This window comes from Ursus arctos, unplaced genomic scaffold (assembly GCF_023065955.2).
Source record: "Ursus arctos isolate Adak ecotype North America unplaced genomic scaffold, UrsArc2.0 scaffold_17, whole genome shotgun sequence".
Taxonomy (NCBI): domain Eukaryota; kingdom Metazoa; phylum Chordata; class Mammalia; order Carnivora; family Ursidae; genus Ursus; species Ursus arctos.
In genome coordinates, this window is record NW_026622841.1 from 43,115,231 (window position 1) to 43,140,891 (window position 25,661).

Consider the following 25,661-nt stretch of genomic DNA (forward strand, 5'->3'; position numbering starts at 1 on the left):
CGCGAATTCAGCACACAGGCTGCTCCCGCAGAATGTTCGTGCAGACGGTCCCTGAACAGGCTCGCTCCCCAAACTGCAAATTCAGACTTCCCAAACAGATTCATCAAGTTGGAAATCTCTATATATACCCACCCTCACCCTCTGTAGGCAGAAGCAATTTCAGAGCTGTCTTCTCAGTGAATTGTTAACCAACTCGGAGCCTGGCAGTGCTCTGTGCCGGGAGTGGCAAGCTTTTGTTGGTTTGTTTTAGGACAGCCAGAAGGAGCTCAGAGGAACTGGTCCGGCGCCTCAGCAGTGCAGGTGTGGACCTGGTGGGGTAGGAGGTGCAGCCAGGGAAAACACAGGGCAGGAGCCCGGGCAGACTCTGCCGTCCTTCTGGAATCTGGCTTCCTGCTTCCCTGCTCCGATCTCGGGACAGACCACGAAGCCTGGAAAATTGGATTCTCAAGAAGAAAAATGGTTAAAATTGCCAAAAGCCTGCATTGACTTTATTGAAGAAGAAACAGTATTTAATTATAGCTAGCTGATCACATTTCAACATGGCAGGCCATTAGATTCAATGTAGTTCGACCAATGGTTGTTGGTCCCTACTATGCGCTTGGGTTTGTGCTATAGGCCTGGGGTATAAGATGAAGGAACGGATAGACTATATCCCATGGGCTTTAGACTCTACTAAGCTAAAAATCTACTTTCCGTAAGAAATCTAAGGATTACCTATGAAAGACGCATATTTTTCCTAAGTAAAACTTAAGATATCATAAATTCAGAGAGAAAATTATTCAGTAATTAAATACTCTTTGAATGGCAGATTCCCACAATAATAACAAAAACAGTGATGATATGTATACTTAGTGCAGATTTATTTTTGCCTTTCATCTAATGATTTCAAAGAGTTTAGCAACGACTGCTGAGTTAATGCTTAGTACTAAACCTGACTCTTCCTTCTTCTTTTGGGGGAAAAAAAATTGGCACTAACACTTCAACATCCCACAGGGAAGAAGTTCTGGAAACAAAGTATGCTCACCCCCACAGAAGCATCAAGCAGCAAATTAGAGACAGTTTAATTTATTCAAAAAAATGAGTTGGGACTCACAAGAATCAAACCAGTGCCCCCCAAATAGAAGTCCCCGAATAAAGAAATGCACGTTTATTTCTTGCAGGTGGGCAGGAAAAACTCTCAAATGTACCTTCGGGTATTCTTGTTGGGTTTTCTCTCTCAGAGACCTAAGGGGCAGAGTACATTCTGGGAAGGCTTGCTTCACTTTCAGAGAGAATGGCTTCCTTCTGTTTGAAAAACAGAAAAGAAGATAAAGATTTCATATCTACCACATCATATATAAAGACAACCTGATTCAAACGATGATCTCCAAGCCCTTTGATGTGTCCCCTAAGAGCCATATTCAAATGAAGGGAAAGGTTATGAATGAAAGAATTCAGCTGTTTGCAAAAATAAAGTGAGGCTCTGCCAGAGATGGAGATGATCTGGAACAGACCTGATCCCTAATTACACGGAAATCTGATACTTAATACTCTTGCCTGGCCGTCTTCATCTTCAAAGGACCTTTCCTATATTAATGAATTCTTCGCCTCCTTTCCTCTCATCGGCTCCCAGAATGGCTACTCTTTAAAGAAAAGTTGGTCGGATTTTTTTGAAGACTTGACTCCCATTGTCATATCATTCTAGGACATAGCCACGAGTATCTCTTTCCTTTGAATGTCTTGTGATGTTTCCTCTGGCTTGTTTCGCATAGATACTGTATATTCCACAAGCTTCTTCCTGCAAAACTTCTTTGGGACATACGCACACATACAGGTACCTCACAGCCTCTCAGTGGCGATATTATTATAATAAAAGAATATAGAAGTCTTCGCATAGGACAAAGAGCAGGGATGGCTTCTTGAAAGCCTCTAAGACATGTGAGCTGGGTCCTACCAGATAAGCAGGAATGTGTCAAATGCATGAGCGGGAAAGGCATCTGAGGCAGAGGGGAGCTGCTCAGACAAAGGCCCGGGACATGAATGGTCACTGATGGTCCAGACATAAGACACAATGGAGTGACCTAGAGCCCAGGCCGGGGGTACAGGTCAAGTTCATCAGAAAGGGGCTGGAAAAGTGGCTGGCTCATGGTTGCACAGCCAGGAAGTGGCACAGCCATGATTTAAGGCAGGCTGTCTGGCTCTGAGCCCATGCTCAGTCTAACTTACCACCACTGCCCCTCCTTATACGAAGAGTAAGATGGATACAAGGACCTTGCTGACTAATGGATGATACAGGCAAGTAAACTTGCAGTTGTAACACAATCAACAGACATCTTCCACTGCGTACCTTCTATGTGCCAGTAACGATACTGGGCAAAGTGAATACAAATAATAGTAATAATAGTAATAATAATAATAATAATAATAATAATAATAATAATCATCTCCTGTCTTTTAATGAAGCCCAAGGAGTCTGATTAAGGAGAGACCAGCAATTATAATACATGCAACTGCTAAAACAGGGGTCTGCCCAGCATGGCAGGAAGCATAGGGAAGCCTGGCCAGAGCATCAGTTCTAGAAGGTGCCTCAGAGGACTTGAGTGGAGACGGAAAGGCTCACAATGCAGTGGTGGGTGTCATGCATATTGCACGGGATCATGATTACTGCTAGCATCTATTAAGCACTTACAGTGTGCCAGGCACTGTTCTAAACTTTTCCCCTATATCAACTCATTTAATCCTCACAACAGCCCCCCGTGCTATCAACAAAGACACAAGCATGAAGAGGTGAAGAATTTTGCCTAAAATTACACAACCCTTAAGTGGCAGAACCATAATCTGAATCCAAGTTTCCTGGCACTGGAGCCCAAGCACTTAACCACTACGATATACTCTCTCATTGTAGAGAAAGAGACCTGGGAGTCTGCTGAAGACGGGGAAGGCTTCCAAACGGAGGTAACATGTGGAATCATTCCAAAAAGTTCTCCGGGAGTTCAACCATTAAGGGAGGGGATGAAGAGAATGTCAGGCCGAGGGTGTATGAGCCAAGGTATGCAGGATGAGAGACAAGCGTTTTTAAGGAAGAGCAATTACTTTTGTTAGCTAGATGGTAAGGTGGGTGTTGGGGCTGGTGGGCGCCACTAAAGGAATTGGCAGGGAGCACGTTTTAGTCTGGGTTTCTTGGTTTCCAAGAAAGAGGAGCCTACACAAAATAGGCCAAGTTAAAGGATCCAAAGGCATCCTGTGGACATCCAAGGACAAGGAACTAATCACAGCCAGGACCCCTGAGGAGGCTGCTCCCTCGTCCTTGGGTGGCCCTGCCTCAGCCTAGGCTTCTCCTCTGTTCCCTGAGTCACAGAAGAGCAGAGGTGGCCTGGTTTAGGGTGATGCCATTAGGACTGGAGAGCACGAGCCGAAGGGGACAGATGTGACCCGAACCTGAGGGAAGGCACCGTCATGATGACTCCTGGGCTCCTAGGTTGAGTGCACTACAGAGACTGGAAATAAGGAAGGAGGAGAGGGTTTGGAGGGAATTATGGACCGAACTATGTGCCCCCGAAATTCATACGTTGAAGCCTTCACTCCCAGGGTAGCTGTATTTGAAGATGGGGTCTTGAAGGAGGTAATTCAGTTAAATGAGCTCAAAAGGGTGGGGTCCTAATCCAATAGGACTGGTGTCCTTAGGAGAAGAGAGAGAGAGAGACCCCGGAGATCTGTATGTGTCTCTCTCCACACGTGCACAGAGAAGGAGCCAGATGAGGACACAGAGAGAAGGCAGGTCTCCACAAGCCAGGAAGAGAGGTCTCACCAGGACCCTGACAGTACCATGGTCTTGGACTTCCAGCTTCCAGAACTGTGAGAAAACCCATTTCTGTTGTTTAATCCACCCACTTGGTGGTATTTTGTTGTAGCCCCCTGAGATGACTGATACAGAGGGGAAGATAGTGAATCCATGTTTGGACGAAGACGATAGATGGATTTAAAGCAAATCGTGAGGGGTGCCTGGGTTGCTCAGTTGGTTAAGCGTCCAACATCCAACTCTTGATCTCAGCTCAGGTCTTGATCTCAGGGTCGTGAGTTCAAGCCCAGCGCTGGGCTCCACACTGGGCGTAGAACCTACTTATAAAAAAATAAACAAATAAACAGATAAATAAGTAAATAAAGCAAATTGTGAGAATTGGCAGGGCTCTGTTCTTCAGTAGAAATGGAGGGTGAGAGAGAGCATGACAGAGGAGGAAGAAGGGAAGTTGTCCAAGTTTCAATCTTGGATAGAGGGTGAATTGTGGTGACTTTCTCTAAGTCTGAGATGTGGGAGTTGGACCTGGGCTGACGGTGAAGGCATATTAGGATTTCCTGGTTATAAGCAAGGGGTGTTAAGTGTAGAGATAGAAGGGGACTAGAATGGAAGTGAAACTCACTGGAAACCAAGGTCAAGATTCTCGGAGGGTTGGGCCCCCTGGAGGCCAGACTGGATGAGTCTGGATACAGGGCAGCCCCCTGACACCCCCCCCCCCCCCCCCCCCCGCCCCAGGCTCTCCACAGGAGCAAGTCCCCAGAGCAGGACTGGGCAGACTCAATGGTTCTGCTGCCTTTTCTTCTCACTCTTGTCATAATTCCCAGAGAGAGAGAGAGAGACTGTTTGGCTCAAGAATTTTAATCCAGGCTTCTAGTTAGCCTAGGGATGGGTTGTCCAAGGACCTATCCTTGGTCCAGTCAGTCAGGGCTAGTGGTCATATGATGGAATACTTGGCTTGGCACATCTGTCCCCTCATCAGTGGCATGAGCAAGGCAGCATCCCTTAGAAGGGTCTGGGCTGTGCCAGGCTGTGTAACTGAAACATCTAGAAGGGAGGCTGGGGTGGTAGGAAGATCATTATTTAGGCTTGCTAGGCACATTTGTAAAATGTGCACATATGATTTTAGTTCCGTTTTTTTTAACAAATGAACTCATACTTTACATTTTTTGCCAAAAATCTACTGATTACAATATTTTGAATTACGTTGTTCTTTAACAGTAAACCAGTGATATTGAATTCACGGAAATATATTCAAGCAGAAAGAGTGCTCTTCTTCTGGGCCCTGGAAATAGAACTGAAGGGCCGGGTGTGGTGGATTGTTAAAGAACGTGTAGGTGCTCCAGAGTGACCCTCATTACCTATGTGATGTTGGGCAAGTTATTTAAGTCCTCATCTGGAAAATAGGAACAATCTTCACATAGATTCATGAGAACAACTCGAGAGTGTGAACACAAAAAACCAGACCCGCAGCAAGCATTCACCAAATGTTAAGAAAGAAATATGGCGCATATATATTTTTCCGGAGTTCTGTACTTTCTGAATCTTCTCCAATGAAGACTTATTGCCTTTATAATCTGAAAAGAATGACAGACCACAGCTTTGCCTTTTTTTTTTTTTTTAAGCGAATGAGCCATAAATAGAGAAAGACAGTAAAACAGATGCAATCGTGGACAGAGGAGTCTGCTTTTATTTGGAATAATGATGACATGTGGCCCTTGGGGTATCCTAATCAAAGGACAGAGTGTAGGAAGAGTAAACATGAAGAATTATGAGTTCTATACTGGTATCAGCCTGTGCCCTGGCTCTGCAAACTTAGATCCCAAAATAGAGCGGTCACCAGGTTTCCTGCTTTTCCACCCCTCTCCAAGGCTGTTCTCTTCCATCAGGTGCAAAGCCTGGATCTCCAGCATCAAATTAAAGAAATAGAACAAGCCCCCATCCCAGGGCCTCTTTAAATATTCAGATAAACCCATGTGCCCCTATCACTTAAATTAAGCTTTCCTAAGAAAAAGTAAGTCAATTAGTTCAAAATGTGGGTTAGTGCTTCTGGGTATTTAAAAGGGGATTTTTTTTTTTCTTTTTTAGTTCATTTAGAAACATAGCCACGGGGCAGGTATATACCCACTCCTCCACACGTCCTGTGAATTGCCACGATATATCTAGATACTAATTTCTGATATCTAGAGCTTCGAAATCCAGTCCTTAAACTTTCTCAAAGTTGTGAACTTGAGAAAGTTTGAAATGTGAGCTTTAGGTTTTGTTTTGCTTTGCCCTTGTATATCCTTTACCTTCGCCGTCATTATCCATATTCATCCAAGGGCGCTTGACATTGCTATATAACATTGAGAAGACACGATTTTACTCTAATTGAACTTTTTCTTCATTCAACAAATAATTACTCTCTAAACTTTGTAAACAAAAGCAGTCTCCAAGACATTATGAAATGCTGTTCTAGAGCAAACTTTGTGACAGGTACTGCAAAACGCATTTGTCCAAGTGGTCCAGGTGCAATAAACCAAACTTTACCAAAATACAAAGAAAATTAGGTATTTCTGAAGAAGATAATTTCCAGAAGCAATTTCTGGGTCATAGCACATGACCACATTTTTTGTGGCTTTTGAGAACTTGCCTCGTTGCTTTCTTAGAAGGCTATCTTACTTGATATTGACAATTTAAAAATATGAGAATAACATTTTCATACCAAGATTTTGGTAGAAAGTGGGTCTTTACATTTTTGTTGTTTGTTTTGCTTTGCGTTTACTGAATAGGCTACTTTTTTGAATTGTAGCAAGTAGTTTCAGGACTATTTTATGGTCCAAGATATGTATTTGTGACATGACATTAAAACATATCTTTACGTCTTTTTCCACCTTAATTAGTATTGCAATGGCATAAAAATAATTTTATTAATAAGAGGACTAACATCCGCTTCAATCCCACATATGCGACTAGAGATGTGACTAGAAGAGAAAGAAACAAGTATCACTGATTTTGTGTTTAACTTTGACAACCTTTACATTTGAGTTTTTTTATTAACCAAATGGTTTCATTCCCAGATTATTACAACAGAGAGCACACTTTGAAGCTCCACAAAAAAATAGAATTTACTTACGGAAAACTACATTCCCCTCATACATTGCTTGTTTTAAAAACAGCCCAGGGACCAGTAGGTGATTATTAGGTAGAAAGATCAGGAATTATAGTTACCAGGTGGCAATTAGAAACTAAAAATTCTACTCCTGTCAATCACTGTGTTAGGTTCACTCTGACCTGTTTTTTGACAAAGCACCAAAGATAAAAATAGGTAGTACCCTCCTTGTCCCCAGGAGATTTCTGCAGAACAGCCCAGGATTTCAATAGAAAACACCTCATTCTAGTCTGGTTGGGTTTGTGGGCATTCCTTTGGCCTCTAACATTCTTGACTGTCATTTCTGCTAAGACACAGATGGGTCCCTACTTCAAATAGCCTGGGAAGATAGTACTAGTGTTTTAGGTACTAAGTGACAAAGATGACAGTTTCCTAGGGCATCTCTGCCCTGCTGACAGTCCAAGCTTAGGACTCAGCTTAGTGCTATGTTGGCTTTGCAAAATTTGATTCCCAAATCAAAGGACACACAGAAGTAGTTTAATGGTAGGTAATTGCCTTGAAGACTTTTTTCTTTCACTCTTTGATTCCCAGAAAGCTGTATGTGGTCAAGTGGCTAAGGTGTGGGCTATGAAGCCAAACTTTCCTGCCCTACCACGGTCTGGGAGACCTTGGGCCAGTGGTTTGATCATTGTGAACCCTTCTGGCCTTGCTTTTCTTTTTTATAATCAAGCCTGGAAAATAGAGGAGCCTTAATAAATAAAGAGCTAACAGCTGGATGTTTACTAATGTTCCAGACACTGTATTATGTGCTTTACTCAGATTAACTCCATTTAATTCTTGAAATAATCCTATGAGGTAGGGGCTATTAACTATTTTCCAGATAATAAAATAATGAGAGAAACAACACATTAAAAAAAGGCAGCTAGATGGGGTACCTGGATAACACAGTGGGTAGAGCATGTGACTCTTGGTCTCAGGGTTGTAAGTCCGAGCCCCGTGTTACATGTAGAGATTACGTCAACAGATAAGATCTTTAAAAATAACTAAAAAACTAAAAAGGCAACTGGTAAGGCCAAACTAGGATTCAAACCCACGCAGTCCTGTTTCAAAGATGCAGTTTTAACCAGTCTGCTACACATCCTTTTGTGGAGGTTAGCTCTCTCCCCACACACAAATATTTGTGTGTTTACTGAATGTCTACTACGTGCCAACCACTCTGCTAAGATATGCTAAGGAATTGTGTTGAAAATGAACCAGAGATGCAGTATGAAATAAGACAGGTTCTGCTCTTCTGGAGTTATTTTTCTTTTCTTTATAGAGTTAGAGTACATGGGTTCTGTTTTTCATCTGAGTTCCAAATATATTGCTCAAGATGGTCTTCAAATGAATTCAACAGAATTTAACAGTGAAACTTTGAGACAAAGATATATCAGAATAGCTTGAAATCTGAATTACGATTTAACCTCCATTGTCCTTGACGAATCTTTTAGTAATCAAATCAAGCATGACTTGAATGTGATGAACTGAGTGCTTTTTCTGCTCTCTGCCCCCCAGAGCCCGCAAAATTTCTTGAATTTATCAATTTAAATCCTCCCCAAACCACCTCTTTGAATACACTGATACCTCCATTCCTCCGTCCTTCCATCTACTTCTGCCATAACTTCCTAGAGTCTGTTCTACCAGAGAGGCGATCATGGTACGGAAATAGTAAACCAAAGCAGTCTCTACCTTTATTTTACGTTGCAAACAATAATGTTGCCTTGCGGTTGCTTTTCGTCCTGATTTTTTTAATGTAGAAATTCAGATCCATGATATTTTAAGATTTTTTTTTTTACCAAGAAGTTTCTTGCTAAATATAGACCTAACTAAACACACGTCTGTTCATTCGTTCATTTAATGTAAATGACTGGCGTGCTCACCATGACCCGGGCTCCAGCCTATAGTACAAAGGTGTATCGGTGTAGCAGAGGAAACAAGCAGCTAAAAAGCAGTGACATCAGTGATCTAACAGATGATACTCAGTAGCTTGGAAGCAAAGAGGAGAACGAGCTGAATATGTGTCTATACGGTATAACCTCTCATAATGTGTGAACACGGAATGGGAATAAGTGGGTTGTAAAGTGAGGGGGAAACATTTGGAGGTTTTCCTTCCAAAATAACCATGTCACTACTTTCAAGTAATCTAAGAAATGGAGCAGCACAAATACGTAGATGACACTTTTTAATGATTATGAAAGAGCTAAAAAAATGTGGAGCTTCTTGTTGGAGATATAAACATCTCAGCACAGCTTTTATAGTAATGAGTTGTGACAGGTCAATAATTGTAATAAATGTTTCATACAGGACTGGAATCAGTTTGTGTAAAGACGCTATGCGTTCTGCACAAGAAATAAAGAAATCATCCTTAGGAAGGAGCCGTAGGTTGTAAGTGGTGGGAGAGTTCAGAGGACTTCATGATAGGGCAGAGTCCAAGTGGAGGAATGTCAGCGGGGCTGACAGAAGACAACCACTACTGCCTCCTCCTTTTGGAAAGAAGAAGAAAGCCTTTGGATGCTCTCAATTTGGTATTGATGGTACCACAGGATGTTTTTAAGGAATCATTTACTAAAACTAGAACTGAACTCCTTTATGAACTCAACTGTAATTTTGTGTCACCGGCTTTTAAAAATTAAGCAGCTTATTTATTTATCTTTGGTGGTGGCAGGAAGGGTTTTTCTGGGTGTTCTTCCTGGAAAAAACTTTAGGTTCTAACCTGAAGAGGTCCTTTCCAGTATTTGATGAAGACTCATTAATGGGCAAAGAATTTTGGTAGCTTTTCAGGAGCTGGTGCCATGAAACAGATTCATAGTTGCCAGAAAATCAGGCCAAGGCATACTTTCCAAGGTGCGTTTTTCCTATCTAACGTCTGCGAAGGTCCTGCCCGTTGTTTGCAAACTGTCCAGGCAGCATCCGAAGCTTTTGTTTGGCTACATCCGTTAAAAATTTATTTGCACTTTGGGTTTTTTGGTTCTGCTATTGACCATCACCCCCCCCCCCCTTTGGCTTTTGCCGGTAGAGACCTGCCCTGGGGGGTATTTTGTCCTGGGAGCACAAAACTATTTTCTTTTCTGGAAATAAGTTGACGTCAACTGGGAGCTGTTTTTGGTTGCTTTGTTTCCCGGAGCGTCCAACCCAGCACACCGCCTCCGGCAAATTGCAAGCAATTCAAAGCAGCTCGCCCAGCAGGGAGGGGAGCTGGGGGGGCGGAGAGGGGGGCTCGCCTGCATAAGTGGGGAGAACTGGGGAGCCGCTCCCCTCCGGGGCTGGAGCGTGGGTCGGTGTCCCCAGGCTGCTCCGGGAGCACAGCCCCTCGGTGCACTGCGCTGGCGGTGAGGGCCGCCGGAGAGCAGCCCCTGGTAGGTAACTTCCTGGGCGCCCACCTGAGTGTTCAACATTGCTGCAATTCTCTTCCCGAGTGTTAGGGCGCCCGGAAAACCTGGGAGCATCCCGGGACAAAGGGCCAGCCCTCCGGAAGTAGCCCTGTGCGACTGGTGTGTGCGCGGGGTCGCGTGTGCAACTAACTTAGCTGCCTATTGCCCTGAGCTCGGGGAAACAAACAAACGCCTTCCTACATATTTCCGGGGGCACAGTGCATTTTGGAAAAAGCCGGCAGCACCTCGGGGATGTTTCCGGAGGAGTGCAACCACCGAATCCCTCACCTCCCGGGACGGTTCTCTGCGGACAGCAGAGCGGACGAGAACGTGTGTCGTGTGTGTGTGTGTGTGTGTGTGTGTGTGTGTGTGTGTGTGTGTGTGTACGCGCGCGCGCCCGAGGAGCGGGAGGGGTCCCGGGAGGCACCGACTTGCTCCAACTTGTTCACACCTGGCGCAGTTTCCCCAACGCTCTGCCGCGTCCAGGGCCGAGGAAAGACGCGTACCGAGCGCTGGTTGCTGAAGACACCGTCAACTCCCACTTAGAAGCCTACACGGCCCTGAGACCTAGTCTACTCCCCTTACTTTTTATTTTTTCAGATTACAAATTGACGGATGGGTTTCTATTGATGCGTAAAGTTATAAACTGTCCTGAAAGCAAGACCGGGGATACAGGAGGGAGGGGGGACGGGCAATTGACAAGACTTCCACAGCCGAAGTGCCTAGAATTAGGACTCGGGGGCAAATCCGAGGACGCCCTGGAGGAGCTGGGGAGGCGGTTTCACTGCAGGGTCGGCACGCCCCGGGGTCGCAATGCTGGGACTTGGCTCCGTTTGTTCCCCTAGCCCCTGGGATTCGGAGCTGGCGGGAGTGCCAGGGGACACTCGGGCTGCCCGAGGAGGAGAAAATTAGGATGCAGTGCGAGCTCCGGAGGTGGCCGGGGCTGTGCCGCCAAAGAAAACAGCTGAGGTCTCCGGTGGCTCTGGGGGCGCTGCCCCCGGGTCGGGAGAGCGCGGGAGGCGGCGACGCGAGGACGCGCCCAGAGTCTGGGCGCGCCGGGGGCGGGCGTTGGGCTGGAAGTGGGACAGTGTCTCCTATGGGAAAGCGGGACCCGGCGAGCTCTTTGGCCGCCTTTCCAGTTTCGGAGGTATCCGCCCCCGTGCGCCGGAGGCTTCGCAGCCCCGAGGGCGAAAGAATGGCGGTTGGCAAACTTGGAACGAGAGCGCGCCCGGGATCCGAATTGCCGGAATTGTGGCGGGGGCGGCCGAGAACCAAGTTCACTTTTTCCGCCCGCCGACGGGCCTTAGGGACGGGCATTGCTCTAGCTCCAACCAGGTGGAGCGCCTCGCCAGAGGGAGTTGTGTCAGTGTGCTCGGAGGCAGGGAGGGCGGCGGCCAGCGCGGGTGGGGAGGGGTCCCTCGGGTCCAGAGCGCCTCTCCCCGTGTCTCCCCTCCCACCCGCCCCTCCCAGTCTTTCTTTCTCGCTCCTTCCCCAGGCTGGCGGGACCGGCGCGGACTTGCCCTAGACCTACGGGGAGCGCCCCAGGTCTTTAATGACAGCTTAAAAGAGGCTGTTGGAAAAGTCGAAAGGGATGAGGCTGACGTGGGGCGTGTTTCGCTCCTTTGCAAGAGTCGGAAAGGGAGCTGGGAGCCGTGCGGCTGGCCCCAGGCCCCCGCGCCTCGCCGCCAGCAAGTAGGTGGGGGAGCCGCCGCCGCCAGCCCCATCCCGCTCCCAAGCCTCGCCCGCTGCGCCCTGGCCGCGGGCGCAGAGAGGGTGCGGGGCCTCGCCGTGCCTCCTCCACCCTGCTCATTAACCTGCCTGCTCCGCTCCGCTCCGGGCGGCCCCAGACACGGGCTTCTCCGAGCAGCACCCGCGGCCCGCCCGGCGCTGCTGCCTCCCCGAACCCCCGGCTCCGGGGGGCAATGAGGGGGCGGTGGAAGGGGCACTGCTCCTCCGGCATTACTTAGAGAAGCGAGACCGCCCCGCCCTCCCGCCGGCCCTCCCTCTCTCCCGCCCGGGCCCGCGCGCCACTCCGCCAGAGGGTAAGTTGGGAGTGTTTCACCCCCACCGACAGCTCTCCCTCCCCTTTCTCCCCCCCTTCAAAGTTTTCTTAGGAGTGGGGAGAGGGGTTGGGGAGGAAGAGGGTCCAGCCAGCCCCCGTCCTTACCCTCTCCCTGTCTAACTCACCCCCGCCTCCCTTCCCCTCCATCCCCTGCGCGCCGCTGCCCCTCCGGAGCAGCGCTCCGAACTGACAATTGGAGCGCGGCTCCTTTAAGAGCCCGGCTTTGCCTCCCGGTAGCTGAAGGTCATTAAACACAAAAGCTCTCAGCGCTGCGGTCCAATATAGCGCATGCGCCCTGCCCGAGGACTGGCAGAGAGACGGCAATATGGCGAGAATGCCTGGCAGCGGGGACTGTAACACCAGCGCGGGCGGCAGCGCCAGCGCCGCCGCCGCCGCCGCCGAGAACAATGGGGAGCGGGGCGAGGGCGAGCGCGGTGCGGGGGGCCGCGGCCGCCGCCACGGCCGCCCGCACTACTGCAGCGCGGGCGAGGAGGAGGAGGAAGAGGAGGAGGACGACGAGATCCAGGAGGTGCAGATAACGGGGGACGAGGAGGAGGAGGACGGAGGTGGGGGGCTGGAGGAGGACGAGGAGGAGGAAGAGGAGGAGGAAGAGATGGGGCTGGACTGGGATGAGCCCCTGGAACCCGAGGACTCGGCCGGGGAGGAGCTGGAACCCGAGCCGGTCCATATGATCAATATGGACCAGAGCGCCGCGCTGGAGCCCGAGGCGCCGCCGCGATTGCTGGCGCCCCGGGCCCGCGGCGGGCCGCCCGGGGACAGCGCCGAGCTGGACCCCGACGTGCTGCAGCGCCCCGAGCGGGCCCGGCTGAGCGAGAACACCCGGCTGGCCACCCGCTACGCCGTGCGCATCTTCCGGGAGTACCTGAGCGAGAAGGCGCAGAGCCCGGACTTCGAGACCATGGACAAGGGGGCGCTGTGCCGCGTGCTGCGCTCTTTCTACGCCGAGGCCCGCTCCAAGAGCGGCCAGCTCTACAGCAAGTCGTCGCTCATCAGCATCCGCAGCTCCCTCAACCGCTACCTCAACGAGCCCCCGTACTGCCGCACGCTCGACCTCACCAAGGACCCCGAGCTGCGCAGCGCCAACCTGACGCTGGCCGCGGTCATCCGCAAGCTCGAGGAGCAGGGCGCCGGGCCCGTGGTGCAGAAGCAAGCCATCACGCGTGCCGACCTGCGCAAGCTGTACACCTCCAGCGTCTTCAGCACCAACACGCCCTTCGGGCTGCTCAACAAGGTCTGGTTCGAGACGTGCATGTACTTCTGCACGCGCGGCCGCGAGAACCAGCGCGAGCTGGAGGAGGACTCCTTTGGGCTGGCTATGGACGAGGACGGCCGCAAGTTCGTCTACTTTAAGTCCCTCGGGCCCTACCACAAGTCGCGTTCGTCGTCGTGGAGCAAGAAGCGTGCCGAGAGCAGCGACGAGGAGAACTTGCCCCGCATGTACGAGACGGGCACCGAGTTCTGCCCCTACGCCAGCTTCGTAAAGTACCTGTCGAAGCGCAACCCGCTCTGCAAGGCGTTCTTCCAGCGGCCCCGGGACCACTGCAGCGAGGGCGATGTGACCTGGTACGAGAACAAAGCCATCGGCAAGAACTTGCTGGGCACCAGGATGCAGATGCTCTCGAAGGCGGCCAAGCTCTCCAAGACCTACACCAACCACTGCATCGGCGCGGTCTCCATCGCCACGCTCAACAGCATCGCGGGCATCGGCACCAAACTGGGCTCGCCCGCCCCGCAGGGCTGCTACGCGGACGCTCTGAACGGGGCAGCTCGCCACCACTCCCACCACCCCCCCACCCATCCCTCCCACCACCACCGCCCCCAGCCGCCCTCGCTGGGGAACACCTATATCCTCCCCAAAGACAGCCAGGTCGGGCCCGACGTGAAATCCGAGGCTGCGCCCAAGCGCGCTCTGTACGAGTCCGTGTTCGGGTCGGGGGATATCTGCGGCCCCTCTTCCCCCAAAAGACTTTGTATCCGCCCCTCGGAGCCTGTGGATGCGGTGGTGGTGGTTTCCGTGAAACACGACCCCCTGCCTCTTCTTCCAGAAGCCAATGGGCACAGAAGCACCAATTCTCCCACAGTAGTTTCACCTGCTATTGTTTCCCCCACCCAGGTAACCAAACCAAACTCTATGCATGAAATGTTTCTCTGGTACCATTTGGGGACTAACTCGTGCTAATGCAGGTCGGGGTTGGGGGTGGGGAGGAGTTTTAAAAAGTACTAAATATACTGAATCGGATTGGATCTCACCCTTAGAAGCTTAACTCTTGGTGCTTTTCAGGGAAGTTTACATCTAACCTTAAAAGATGTGAGAAGGCACGCACCCTAAATCCCTGCTGCGCAGTTAAGGCTGAAACTTCAAAGTTCGCAGAACAAAAGGGTTGGAGGCAGCGGGGCTTTCCACTGAACGCATGAGTTCCCTAAGGCAGGGTGCAGGAATACCGGGCATATAAAGGAAGCAGTTACTTAAAATATATTTAAATAAAGTAACCATTAAAATATTCTCTTGCATATTCGCCATAACTTATGCAGATTAAAAAAAATTGATACTGACAAAGAAAACATGCCAAGCCCACTTCCTGTATGTGGGTGGAATGTGGAGAGATGGGCAGTCCAGTGCCAGTTTATGCTGTAACAGGTAGTTGAAGGTGAAGTGATGTTCGGGGTGTAGTTTCCATAAACTGAAGTCACTTGTTAATAGATGGGGTATCTGCACTACCAGCACCCTGGGCACCAAACCTTGCTGCCTTTCCCTAGCCCCATGGGGCTCACCATCTAAGGGGGCAGATAAGACTTAATATAGATATTTAATCAAGACCAAACAGCACAGTAGTGTGGCAAGAACACCCACAGTTAAGAGTTGTATGGACCCAGAAGCTGAGCCACCTTGGGCAAATCAGTTCACCTCTCTGGGCTTTCAGAGTCCTCATCAAGGATTAAGGAACTGTTTTAATATTAAAATTATTTCATTCTAAGCAGTACCAAATTTTAGGTTGAGATTGAGGGCCTCCCTGGATGCTTCTTGTCTTATTATTTAGGGGAATATATTCATATTATTAAAATTGTGTTCATCTTTTGGAGACTTTTCTAGCAGCCAGAAACCAGAGGTCTCTGGGGACTGTGCTCTATTCTGCAGGCAGACGTAGCCACTGGAGCTTTTACAACTTTGACCTCCTTGCCATCAAGCAGAAGTAAGAATTTCGACTGTAGGTCTGGAGGTTGTAGTGCAGGCCCTTCAAGGAACAGATGTCCAGTACCTCTGTGCTGTTTCCGAAGTGGAAATTCCAGTTCTGGACAAACTGACCCTTTCAAAGGTTTACCAGCTAATCAGCAAGCCTCAAGGCCAGCAGAGAAAGGGGCTGTGAATGGTAATATAAACACCAAAGTTCTCTAAAATACACAAGACCTGTAGGCTGTGTGTGTTTCTGTACTTCCAGCGTGCGTGGTACATTTCTGGCAGACCAGGGGTGGGTTTATGGAGTTGTGAGGGCCCAGAGGAGAAGTCTTCGGCGAATTTCTGCTTGCTTTTTCTTTGAAAGCAAAAATAAATGTTCACATTCTTCTGATCAAGTAAGACCCTTAAAACATCCTGGTTTAGAGTAGCACCTGATTAAGAGTTAAACGCCTGAGAAAGCTTATCAGTCTAGATCTGCTTAGAATCATAATGAAACAGTTTTGTCTGCTGGCGTCTGTCCGCTGGTTTCTTGACATCGTTCTCCTATAGAATCATGACTTAAGATTCACAAAAGATGGAGGAGGGAGTTGCTTAGTGGGTTTTGTTTGGGTCTAAGGAATGCAGTTGCCCTGTCACAGTCTCGTGTCCACTGAGTAAGGTAAATTGGTTCTCTAAACCTGACTACTGATTCTTTTCTTTTTCTGAGGTATAGTCAGATAAATATAGATTAAAGTTAAATATAGATTTGAATATCCATATGCTGGCTGGATGGTTATTATGCAAACATTATTTTAGTTAAGCTCCTTGCAGTTAAAACACTACAAAAAGTTGTGCTTTTTGCACATATTTCCGTCAGCTTTTCATTTATGTTAAAGTAAGTTTTTTTAATCAGCATTATGAAATTTTAAAGAAACTCTTCAGTAACTCCCGTAGAGCTCACTTCTGAAGTCTGAGCATTCTAAGAATGAAACGAATGTTTAGTTTATGTAGAAAGCCGATATTAAACTTTTTCCTCTTGTATTTATTAAAACCGCTGTACCATCTGAGGTCCAGGGCATTTCCTGGGGATTGCTGACTGGCTGGGGTTCCTGGCCCAAGCCACTGCTTCAGGAGGTCAACTCCTCTTGCCAGTCATTAATCTTCAGGAAATGCTGTGTGTACCTTGAGTTTCAGTCATTATTACTTAATTATAAACATAGGCTGTCTAACCTTAATATCGGCTAGGCTCATCAGGTGGTATTGCACAGAATTCCACTGTTGACCGTATGATTCTAGACTTCTTGGTAATACTCACACCCTGATGCTCTGATCTCTTCTAACATTGCAAGTTTCTCAAAAAGTGAAGAGCCTGTTACTTTAAGTGCATTCGCTCTTTTTACTTTTTCAGAGTGTTACTGAGTGTGTCATTTGTGGGACTGGTTTTAAAATGAATGCACTCAAGGATTAACGATTATGGAATTTGTGATTTTTACTCATGTGAAGTTCCTGGCTTTTGTTGACTTTGCAGGGGGGGCGGGGCGCGGGGAGGAGTTGTGGTGATGGTTGTGATGGTTGCTTTAAGAAGTTCACTCTTTAATTCTCTGGAATGGCTGTTAAAAGCAAAGGGCAATTCTTGTCTCCCCTCCTCCTGCATAGCTGTCGTGACCTAACAGGATCCAGTTACTGGTGCAGCTTCCTAGCAATCTTGGAGATCACATGATACATTTACAAAGGTTTAGCACAGCCCATCCTACATTTGCAGAGCTGTTCTCCTTACGTGAAAATACGGTATTTTTCCTGCCTCACAGAACAATACTTCAGCTTAGATATCCATCCACGGAGATTTCTAACTTTAGTCTTTATCATTTATACACAAGGAACATAATAAGAGTTTAAATTCTCTAAATATCATAGCTTTGTTGATAAAGCTTCTGTAGACCGTGCCTCTCTCCAGCACCAAACAAAAATGTGAAAATCAGTTCCCTAAAATATACTTAGACACATTCGTAAGCTTGTGCCAAAGGTGTCTTCAGTTGTTCTTATTTGACTTTAACCAGATTATTTCCAGAAATACTTCTAAGGCATTCTGCAGGTAGGAAATAGGTAGTGGAGAGATTCTGAAGTTGGTGGAGTACATCAGTGTGTCCATCTCATTGGCCTCACTAGGGGCCAGAGTGGGTCCTTACAGTTTCCCAGCTAAAAATTGGAGCAGCCTCTCTGTGGGGGCACTAGTAGTTGTTAATGACCTTGCCTTTGAGAAGTCAGATGTCCATAGCACTGGGGAACAGTCTTCGTTCAGGTGCTTAGTGTGGGAAGGGAGGAGGAATATTCAATCTGTTTGCTTAATAGAAACAAACAAACTAACTAACCTGCATTTTATGTATTACCGAAATAATCGCCAAAGTCTTGTTTTTAATTTGGGAGGGCTGCTCTCTCTCTTAAAGAGGGAATCAAACGTCTATAAACTTGAAGGGTGTAGTGGGTTTAACAGCCAAAGCAGTTTTAACAAGACATTCTTGTAATGGTTATCTGGAGCTATTAGGATTAGCTGCCTTGTTTAAAACAGATATTTTCCTCATTTTTAATGTTAGTTTATGGCTACCTTCCTTTTTTCTGCTGCAGGAATATTTGATGTCCCATTCAGATTGGTGGAGAAACTAAATGTCAGTAACATAACTATGTAACTTTTTTCATTCATGCAGGAAACAGTCATTGAGTATCTACTAGTGTGGCGTTTGTACCAGGAATCTTTATAAATTAATCCATTTTCCACTTGGCAAGTAGTTGGATTGGCACGATTTTGGCCTCATTAACTATTAAAACCAGATGAAAATAAAGAAAGTTAAAAGGTGAAGCACTTAATGTTTTGCAGCAGTGATTTCGGGAAAGAAATCTGTATTTTTAACTCTTACATATTGTTATTATAGTCATGATACAAGTGAGTTATTTTAAATTGCTATGAACCCGCATGTATGTCAGCTCACTATTAAATCTGATCCAGGAAACAGGGAAAGGAGTGTTTGCTGCGAAACGAGAAAGTGGCTCGCATTCACTTAAAACTTAAATCTTTGTGTCACCCTGATTTTAAAATCTGGCTCCCCCAAATGAGCGTTACCTAAAAGGCCATCCTCTTGTCACTGCAAATGAGAGCCCCTTCTGCAGGTGGGACTGCTGAATCAGGTTCTGCCTTGCTAGGCCAGGCAAAACCCCACTGGTTATTTAATAAAAAGTTCAGTTTCAAGTTAAACTTTTGGTGTCCTAGCTGCCATTTGAAAAGCAGAATTGATGTAGGAGTTGGTATTGCGGTTACCCGAGTGGAAAATCTTGGGAACAAACGTATAAGGTGGGTCTGTCATTTGCTGGAACTTTATTTCTAGGACCCATTTTTACTTCTCTTGATTGATTCTTCACTGCATAACACCAGTTAGTCAGGATGTCTTTTTAAAGACTTCTCTGGACAATTGAGACAGCGGAGAAGGTGGGGGAAATTAGTTGGTCCAAAAAGGGGTATCGATGGACCCTGATGAACCAAAATGAAACAGATTTGAAACATTGCATGGGCAAACTTTTTTATTGCACGCTAGTGGTGGTGTAAAGACACTGAATTGAAGTCAACCATTGTTGATAGAGCCTCTGTCTGCCTGCTAAGTACTTGTCTAAAGGAGCAGGATGTGGCCCTTGCCCTCAGGGCTCAGTGGGGTTTGCAGGAGATGGGCAAGTTAGTGGGCCTCAGGCTGCAGTGATTGTCTGCTTGGTACACGCACATCACAGTGGAAATGATGAACATTTAAGGTTAGGTTCTATAAGATTTTAGGCTCCTTGGGTCTTCAGATTTGTAAAAGTTTCTCTTTGTCTGTTACTCTTCGAGGGAGGTCGGTCTCTGGATGGTGTCGAGTCTTTATAACAGGGAATGAGCTTCTATTCTAGATTGTCTAGAAGGAAATGAGTGTTTAAGCCGGTTGAGATACCTCACCATAGCAAGGGCTGCATTTCCTAATGCCCGTGGCTTTAAACGAGACAGCCCACCACGGTATATCCACTCCGCTACAGCAGACCAAACCTACAGACATGTTTTAGGTTTCCAGTAATTCTCCCTGTCCTTCTGTTCAACTTTCTTTACACTCGGACTTCCTTTCAGCTTATATACTTTAACAACCTGACAGAGCCTGTTCTTTCTCTCTAAAAAAGATACATTTATATATGACTGCCAACTTTTATTTGTCACTCTTTTTTTTTTATTCATATCCTATCCTAAACTTGGTCCATGTACGGGATTTTTCAAAAACCACAAAGCGGGAGATCTCTCACAGGACTGTAAACAGTCCAGAGTGTCTGAGCTTGATCAGACGTGTCACAGGCACTTTGCTCTGGGGCTGCTTTGGGAACCCCAGTGGGAACTTCCTTCTGGAAACCCACTGCATTCTGAGATCTGTGGTTCCTGTTGAGGGACTGCAAACACTTGAGCCCCTCCTGGCCCTCCAGGCAGTGAGTTTGGTTGTGTTTAATATGCGGGGTGCAGGGAAGTCACAGGGAGTGCTCCTCATCCTGGAGGAGAGGTGTGAGGATGACAGAGGGCTCCCATGTTGTTGACGGAGTCCATGCATATAACCCTGGAAAGCTGAGAGACTTGGGGCAATCTTGAAGGGAGAGGATTGGGAGCCCGCCACAGCAGCTCAGTTATTCCCACATCACCAGCCCGTTCTGCGCCTCCCACCCCTCCACCTCAGCGACCCCCCAGTAGGCATTTGAAAATCACCTTTATCACGAAGACCTTTCCTGGGAGGATGTAGCCTCATTCACACCCTGAACATCTGCTTTCCCCTGATCACCTGGCAGTGAACCCTGGAAGATGGGCGTTGCGATCCGGTCTGGGAGGAAGGAGGTAAAAATGTGCTACCCGAAAAGGCTGACAGATTTAAGAGAGCATTAGGTTGTAGGCTTCTAGGAAAAAAGGAGAGGAATTCAGAAAGGAATGCTGAGGGATGGCAGAGATAAATGGCACTTCCTTGTGAGTAATATGGTCACCAAATTAGAATGTCAGGACTAGTTTGGAAGCTTTTAATCATCATTTTCTAGTTTACTCCATGTCTCCAGTGCAGGTGAACCCGGTTCAGTCCCTACCCTTCCTCTCAACCCAAGAAAAAGGGAGCTGTTCTTTATGGCACCTGTCCCATGTGGCTGTTTTCCCCCATGTGCAAGCTAGTAGATACACTATATATGTACATATATATTTATGTGGTATTTGTAATTTCTGCTCCCCTCCTTTAGACAGTGTGGTCATGGGTCTGCATCTACATTCATGCAGATATATGCAGATACAGATGCATAAGTATGTGTATATAAGCTTGATACGTGAGGAAATCCTCCATTTTGTTACTGTGGTCTGAGACGTAAGTGTTTAAGGCAAGTTTCTTGAGTTTGTGGATTGGTTATGAGACGGGAACGTGCTGTGTTTCTCTTGCCAGCTAGATTGAAGGAATGTAACGTGTAACTTAGAAATGAGAGCTGTTTCAGCATTCCCAGCTTCCTTGCTGTTCTGGGTGAGCCCCTGGACCTGGTCCAGGCAGGAGCGAACGAGGGGCGTGCTCTGGCCACGGAGTTCTCATCCTGTTGGGCCTCGGTCTGCAGAGACGAACGAGACCCTCCGTACAGAGTTTTGATGTCGGCTGTCACAACCGCTGACTGAGTCTGTAGTTCCGAAGTGGAGTGTAATCATTAATAATGACCAAGATACACCAGGGTTGTGTGTGGCTTCCTTTTTTTTTTTTTTTTTTTTTTACCATGGTCTACTGACCAGCAGCCTCTGCGTCACTTGGGAACTTGTCAGAAATGCGGGATCTCTCCACGCCGTGCCCCTGAGTCTCTTCTGCATTTTCACATGATTCCCAGGCAGTTGATGTGTGCAGACCGTCTTGATGAGTATGGACCCGTGTGGTCTCCTTTCGTTCTCATTCAGCCCCTCAAGGAGTTGTCACCATTTCCGTTTTACAAAGGAGGAGACTGAGGTTTAACTAACCTTACTTGACTGACTTGCTTAAGGTCTCAAGTGATCAGTAACTGTGCCTGGATTCGGATCCAGGCCCGTTCGATTCCAGAGTGTCCGCTTTTAAATCCGTCGTCTGTTGATTCCAAAATTCTTACCAGCCGTGCAAATAGGAAAATCCAGTAAAGAGAAGGTGATAGAACATTGGATTGATCTTACTACCTGAGGTGCCTTCTTAGAGCAACTTCAGAAGAGAGCTTGTTACCATCGAGCAAAAATAAGTAAATAAATAGAGAACCGGGAAGAGGATTTGCAGGGAGCACGAGCCGCCGTGTTGCTGCGTGCGGTCCCCCAGCCCGGGGCGGATCTGGGGACCACAACTGCCTCTGGAGAAGCCCTGTCACACGGCGGTTAAGAACAGATGCCCGTGCCAGACCCCTGGACAGAGTCAGTGGTCCAGTTTCCTGCTCAGTCGGTGGGGAAGGTGGTCACAGCCACCTGGCAGGGTCGCCCGTGTGAAGCGAATGACGGTTTGAGAGGCGCTGAAAGCCTGCGCGCTCTGGGAACATTTTCTGTTGTTTTATTATCTTAGCACAGGCTGTCTTCATATATGAAAAACTGCTGGTCTTGGTGTTAAAGTCCCCGTCTCGGTCTTCAGTTTTCTCTTGTAAATCGCCGGTCTGGCTGCTGGGGGGGTGGAGGGCTCTGCTGTTTCTTCTTCAGGGGCCTGCCCAGACTCGGCCAGTAGCAGTGGCTCTGCTCTCCCGGTTGCTGGGACGTCTCCAGGCCTCTGGCTCACCAGGGCCCGCCTGTCTCTCACTTACCTAAGTAAGAAAGCCTGTGGGGCGCCTGGCTGGCTCCATCAGAAGAGAGTGCAATTCCTGATCTTGGGGTCTTGAGTTGGAGCCCCATGTGGGGTGTAGAGATTACTTAAATTAATAAAACGTGAAAAGAAAAAACGAGAGAGAGAGCCCATCTCTCATCCCCGTGGATGCTTTGCCCCAAAGCCTGTTTTTCTCTCCTCTGCTTTTCCTTAAGATTTGCATGTGCTGTGGCCCCAGGCAGGACTGATCCCTACATCTTGTAGGTTTATTCTGCAGACTGCTCCCATTTCTCTTTCGAAAGCCTTGGAAATTTTTAAGTGCTAAAGGGAGGTAGGGAGAGTTCCCATAATTGAGGCCCAGACTCCATCAGATTTGCAAAAGTTGGCTTAGAATGAGATCAACAGCTTTTTACAAGAAATGGAAATTTATTCGGAATGGTTTGTGATTCTGGGAGTGGTCATCACACTGGAGTTTTGACAGCATCGGGAAGGTCATTATAGTAATAACTTCCAGTATTCTAGAAGTAGGGCCTATATTTGGCTAGATCGTGTGTTGTGGTATTTGCATTTCCTTAATGCACAATTGGACAATAATTTTCTAAAACTCGACTTCTGTCTTGGAGATTACATAAATCAATGGGCATTCCACTTAAGTTGAGGTGTAATAATATATGTTTTGAACAGACTGCAGACTCAGGTAACTGGTGGTGTTTTGATGCAGGATTGCTGACCAGTTAACGACCTCTTGTGATTTAAGTTGGACAAAGTGCTCTTATAAAGTAGAAATGGTTGATATGACGATGCAGGGATTCATTACCATAATTTAGCTTGCCTTTCAATTATTCACAGTATTCAGCCACCGTGGTCCTTAAAGGGATAACTTTGTGGGCTTTTAGAATTGAATTAATTCTGTGAGTTAATAAATATAATTATCTATTAATTTTATTAAGCCAGCTCATCTGGAATGTTGGCTTCTATTTTATGACATGCTTTCTGACAAAACTATACCTAAGTAGATTTTAGATACTTTCTTCCATCGTGAACAAATATCTGTTTTTTTACTCCAGGAAAAAAAACCTTGCAGGATGTTTATTTTTCACTGGATTGAGGTAGCAGTTTAAAATCACGTTGCTGTAGAAACCCACAGTTTCTTATTATAGAAGTATAACAAGAATATTAGAAAACTGATTGAGGTAGCTTCTTTTTCTTTTCCTTACAACTCCGTGTTCATTCACATGTTAATTTTTTATAATTAATGATAGAAGATTCATAATGGTAGTGATTTCGCTGTTTTCTGGATCGTTTCATAAGGGGAAGGAGGAGGATGAGATTCTAGGTATGTTTCTCCAGTTTTTGTTTTTTTTTTTTAACTTATGAAGAGGATCATGGTTTAACTACCATCTCAAGTGATACGTTTTAGAACCACCTCTTGGGGGGGCGCCTGGGTGGCACAGCGGTTAAGCGTCTGCCTTCGGCTCAGGGCGTGATCCCAGTGTTATGGGATCGAGCCCCACATCAGGCTCCTCCGCTATGAGCCTGCTTCTTCCTCTCCCACTCCCCCTGCTTGTGTTCCCTCTCTCGCTGGCTGTCTCTCTCTCTCTCTCTCTCTGTCAAATAAATAAATAAATAATCTTAAAAAAAAAAAAAAGAACCACCTCTTAGGAGATGAGTGATGATCTAAGAAGAGAAAGGTCAAGATGAAGAATGCTGTCCAGAAAAACTCTCAAAATAGGGTTTATTTATAAAAGGCATTTATCGAGCACTTACTGTGTGCAAGGTGGGCATTTGGGGAGGTAAGGAATAACTTAGAAATAGTAAAGAGAAGACGCTGGAGAAGCCAGAATGGCAATACCTAGGTTAAGTCAGAAGAAGGGCTAGTTGGGAGAGGAAGCAGAGGGTCTTGGCTCATTTAACGACTATTCATAAGTTATGTGTTACTGTCTAAGAAATGGGACGGAAGGTGGCTTAACGAAACTGAAGGACTAAACACTGAAATCTTAAAAGTGTATAAGGAGCATGTGAAAACTTGGAAAAAATAAAATCTTGTCTTGTCAAAATTTAAGCCTTTTCTTTGCTATCACTTTGAGAACACGGCTGTTTTCGATGTCCCAGCACGAAGCAGGGTGCCACGTTTCACTACCTGTCAGCCCCTCCAAATGTTCACCCGGTTGTCAAACCATGCATTGTAAGGTGGAGTATTCGTGTAGTAACCCAAAGAAATTCTGAAGTGGTTCTCTGTCACGGTTTACGTTTTGATTACCACTTTTGCAGTCACTAAAAGCCCGGCTCCCTTGGTGCCCAGCAGTATTTCCTTGACATTTTGGGCCTGTGGGATGTACTGTGAATCCTTAGTTACACTCGGGTACTTGCGAACAGTGCTTTGCGGATTGCGAAGGGCTCTCGTGTATGTGACTTCGTTGTAAGGAAGCCAGGTAGGGCACTTTCTGGTGTCAGGTGCTGGGTTAGAAAGATGATGGGGACACAGATCAAGTCCTTGTCCTTGGAGGACTCACTCACCGTCTCGTGGAGGAGACAGACAAGGAACATGAAAATAAACCCTGCTCGTGGAATATGCCCTGTGATAGTCTCCACACACAAGCAAGCTGAAGGGGGAGTGGATAGGAAGGGGAGAAAAACTGACCCTTGGAGAGGTTAGGCAGTTTCTCAAGTTCACCTTGCTAGGGAGGAGCGAAGTTGAAGTTCCAGTTCCAACCCCGGGTCGAGGCCTCTTGTATGCTGGTACTTTTTTGGCTATGATTTATAACTAAAGTAAAAAAAAAAGCAGTGCAGTTATATAGCACTAAAGAAAAGAAAAAGGACACTGAACCACAAGTGTTCACATGGATGTGTCTTTTATTATTTTTTAAAAGATTTTATTTATTTGAGAGAGAGAGCACGGGCGGGGGAGGGAGAGGGAGAAGCAGGGCAGGGGAGGGGAGGAGGAGGGGGTTCAATCCCAGGATCATGATCTGAGCCCCGAAGGCAGACACTTAACCCACTGAACCACCCAGGCACCCCTGGATGTGTCTTTTAAAACTAAAAGGATCTTAATGTGATTTTTGTGCTTTTGAAGTTGCAAGAACATAAAAGGGAACATCTTGGATTAGGGTAAAATAGAATGGCCCAGTCTTCCAAATGTCAGCACATAGTCAAGACAACAGGGGCTGAAAGCTGTGGTTGGATTGATTTGGGGAGCTTCTGTGGAGCCCCCGGTGCAGTGGTTGAGGGCTGGCCACTCCCCTTCGGGTCTGGCACTGGGGCAGGTTGCGGGTCTCTGCCGGCCTATGACTGTTCTCTGCAGAGGTTGAGGACCTGCTCCCCAAGGCCTTCACTCTTTCCCACTTC

At 47.1% G+C, this 25,661-nt stretch overlaps 1 protein-coding gene across 3 annotated transcripts in view; it reads left to right on the forward strand.

The window, feature by feature from the left end:
• KCTD1 (potassium channel tetramerization domain containing 1) overlaps nucleotides 1-25,661 on the forward strand; it is a 174,246-nt gene that overhangs the window by 71,173 nt on the left and 77,412 nt on the right. Inside the window, exon 1 of one of the 3 annotated variants that reach the window (XM_057313167.1) lies at nucleotides 11,833-12,315. The exons of 1 other annotated variant lie outside the window; for it this stretch is intronic. Coding sequence is in view for 1 of the 2 variants with exons in the window: in XM_026496136.4 (XP_026351921.1) it covers nucleotides 12,661-14,469 (1,809 nt within the window). In the remaining variant the exon portion in view is untranslated. One more of the 3 variants, XM_026496136.4, reaches the window with a different exon arrangement.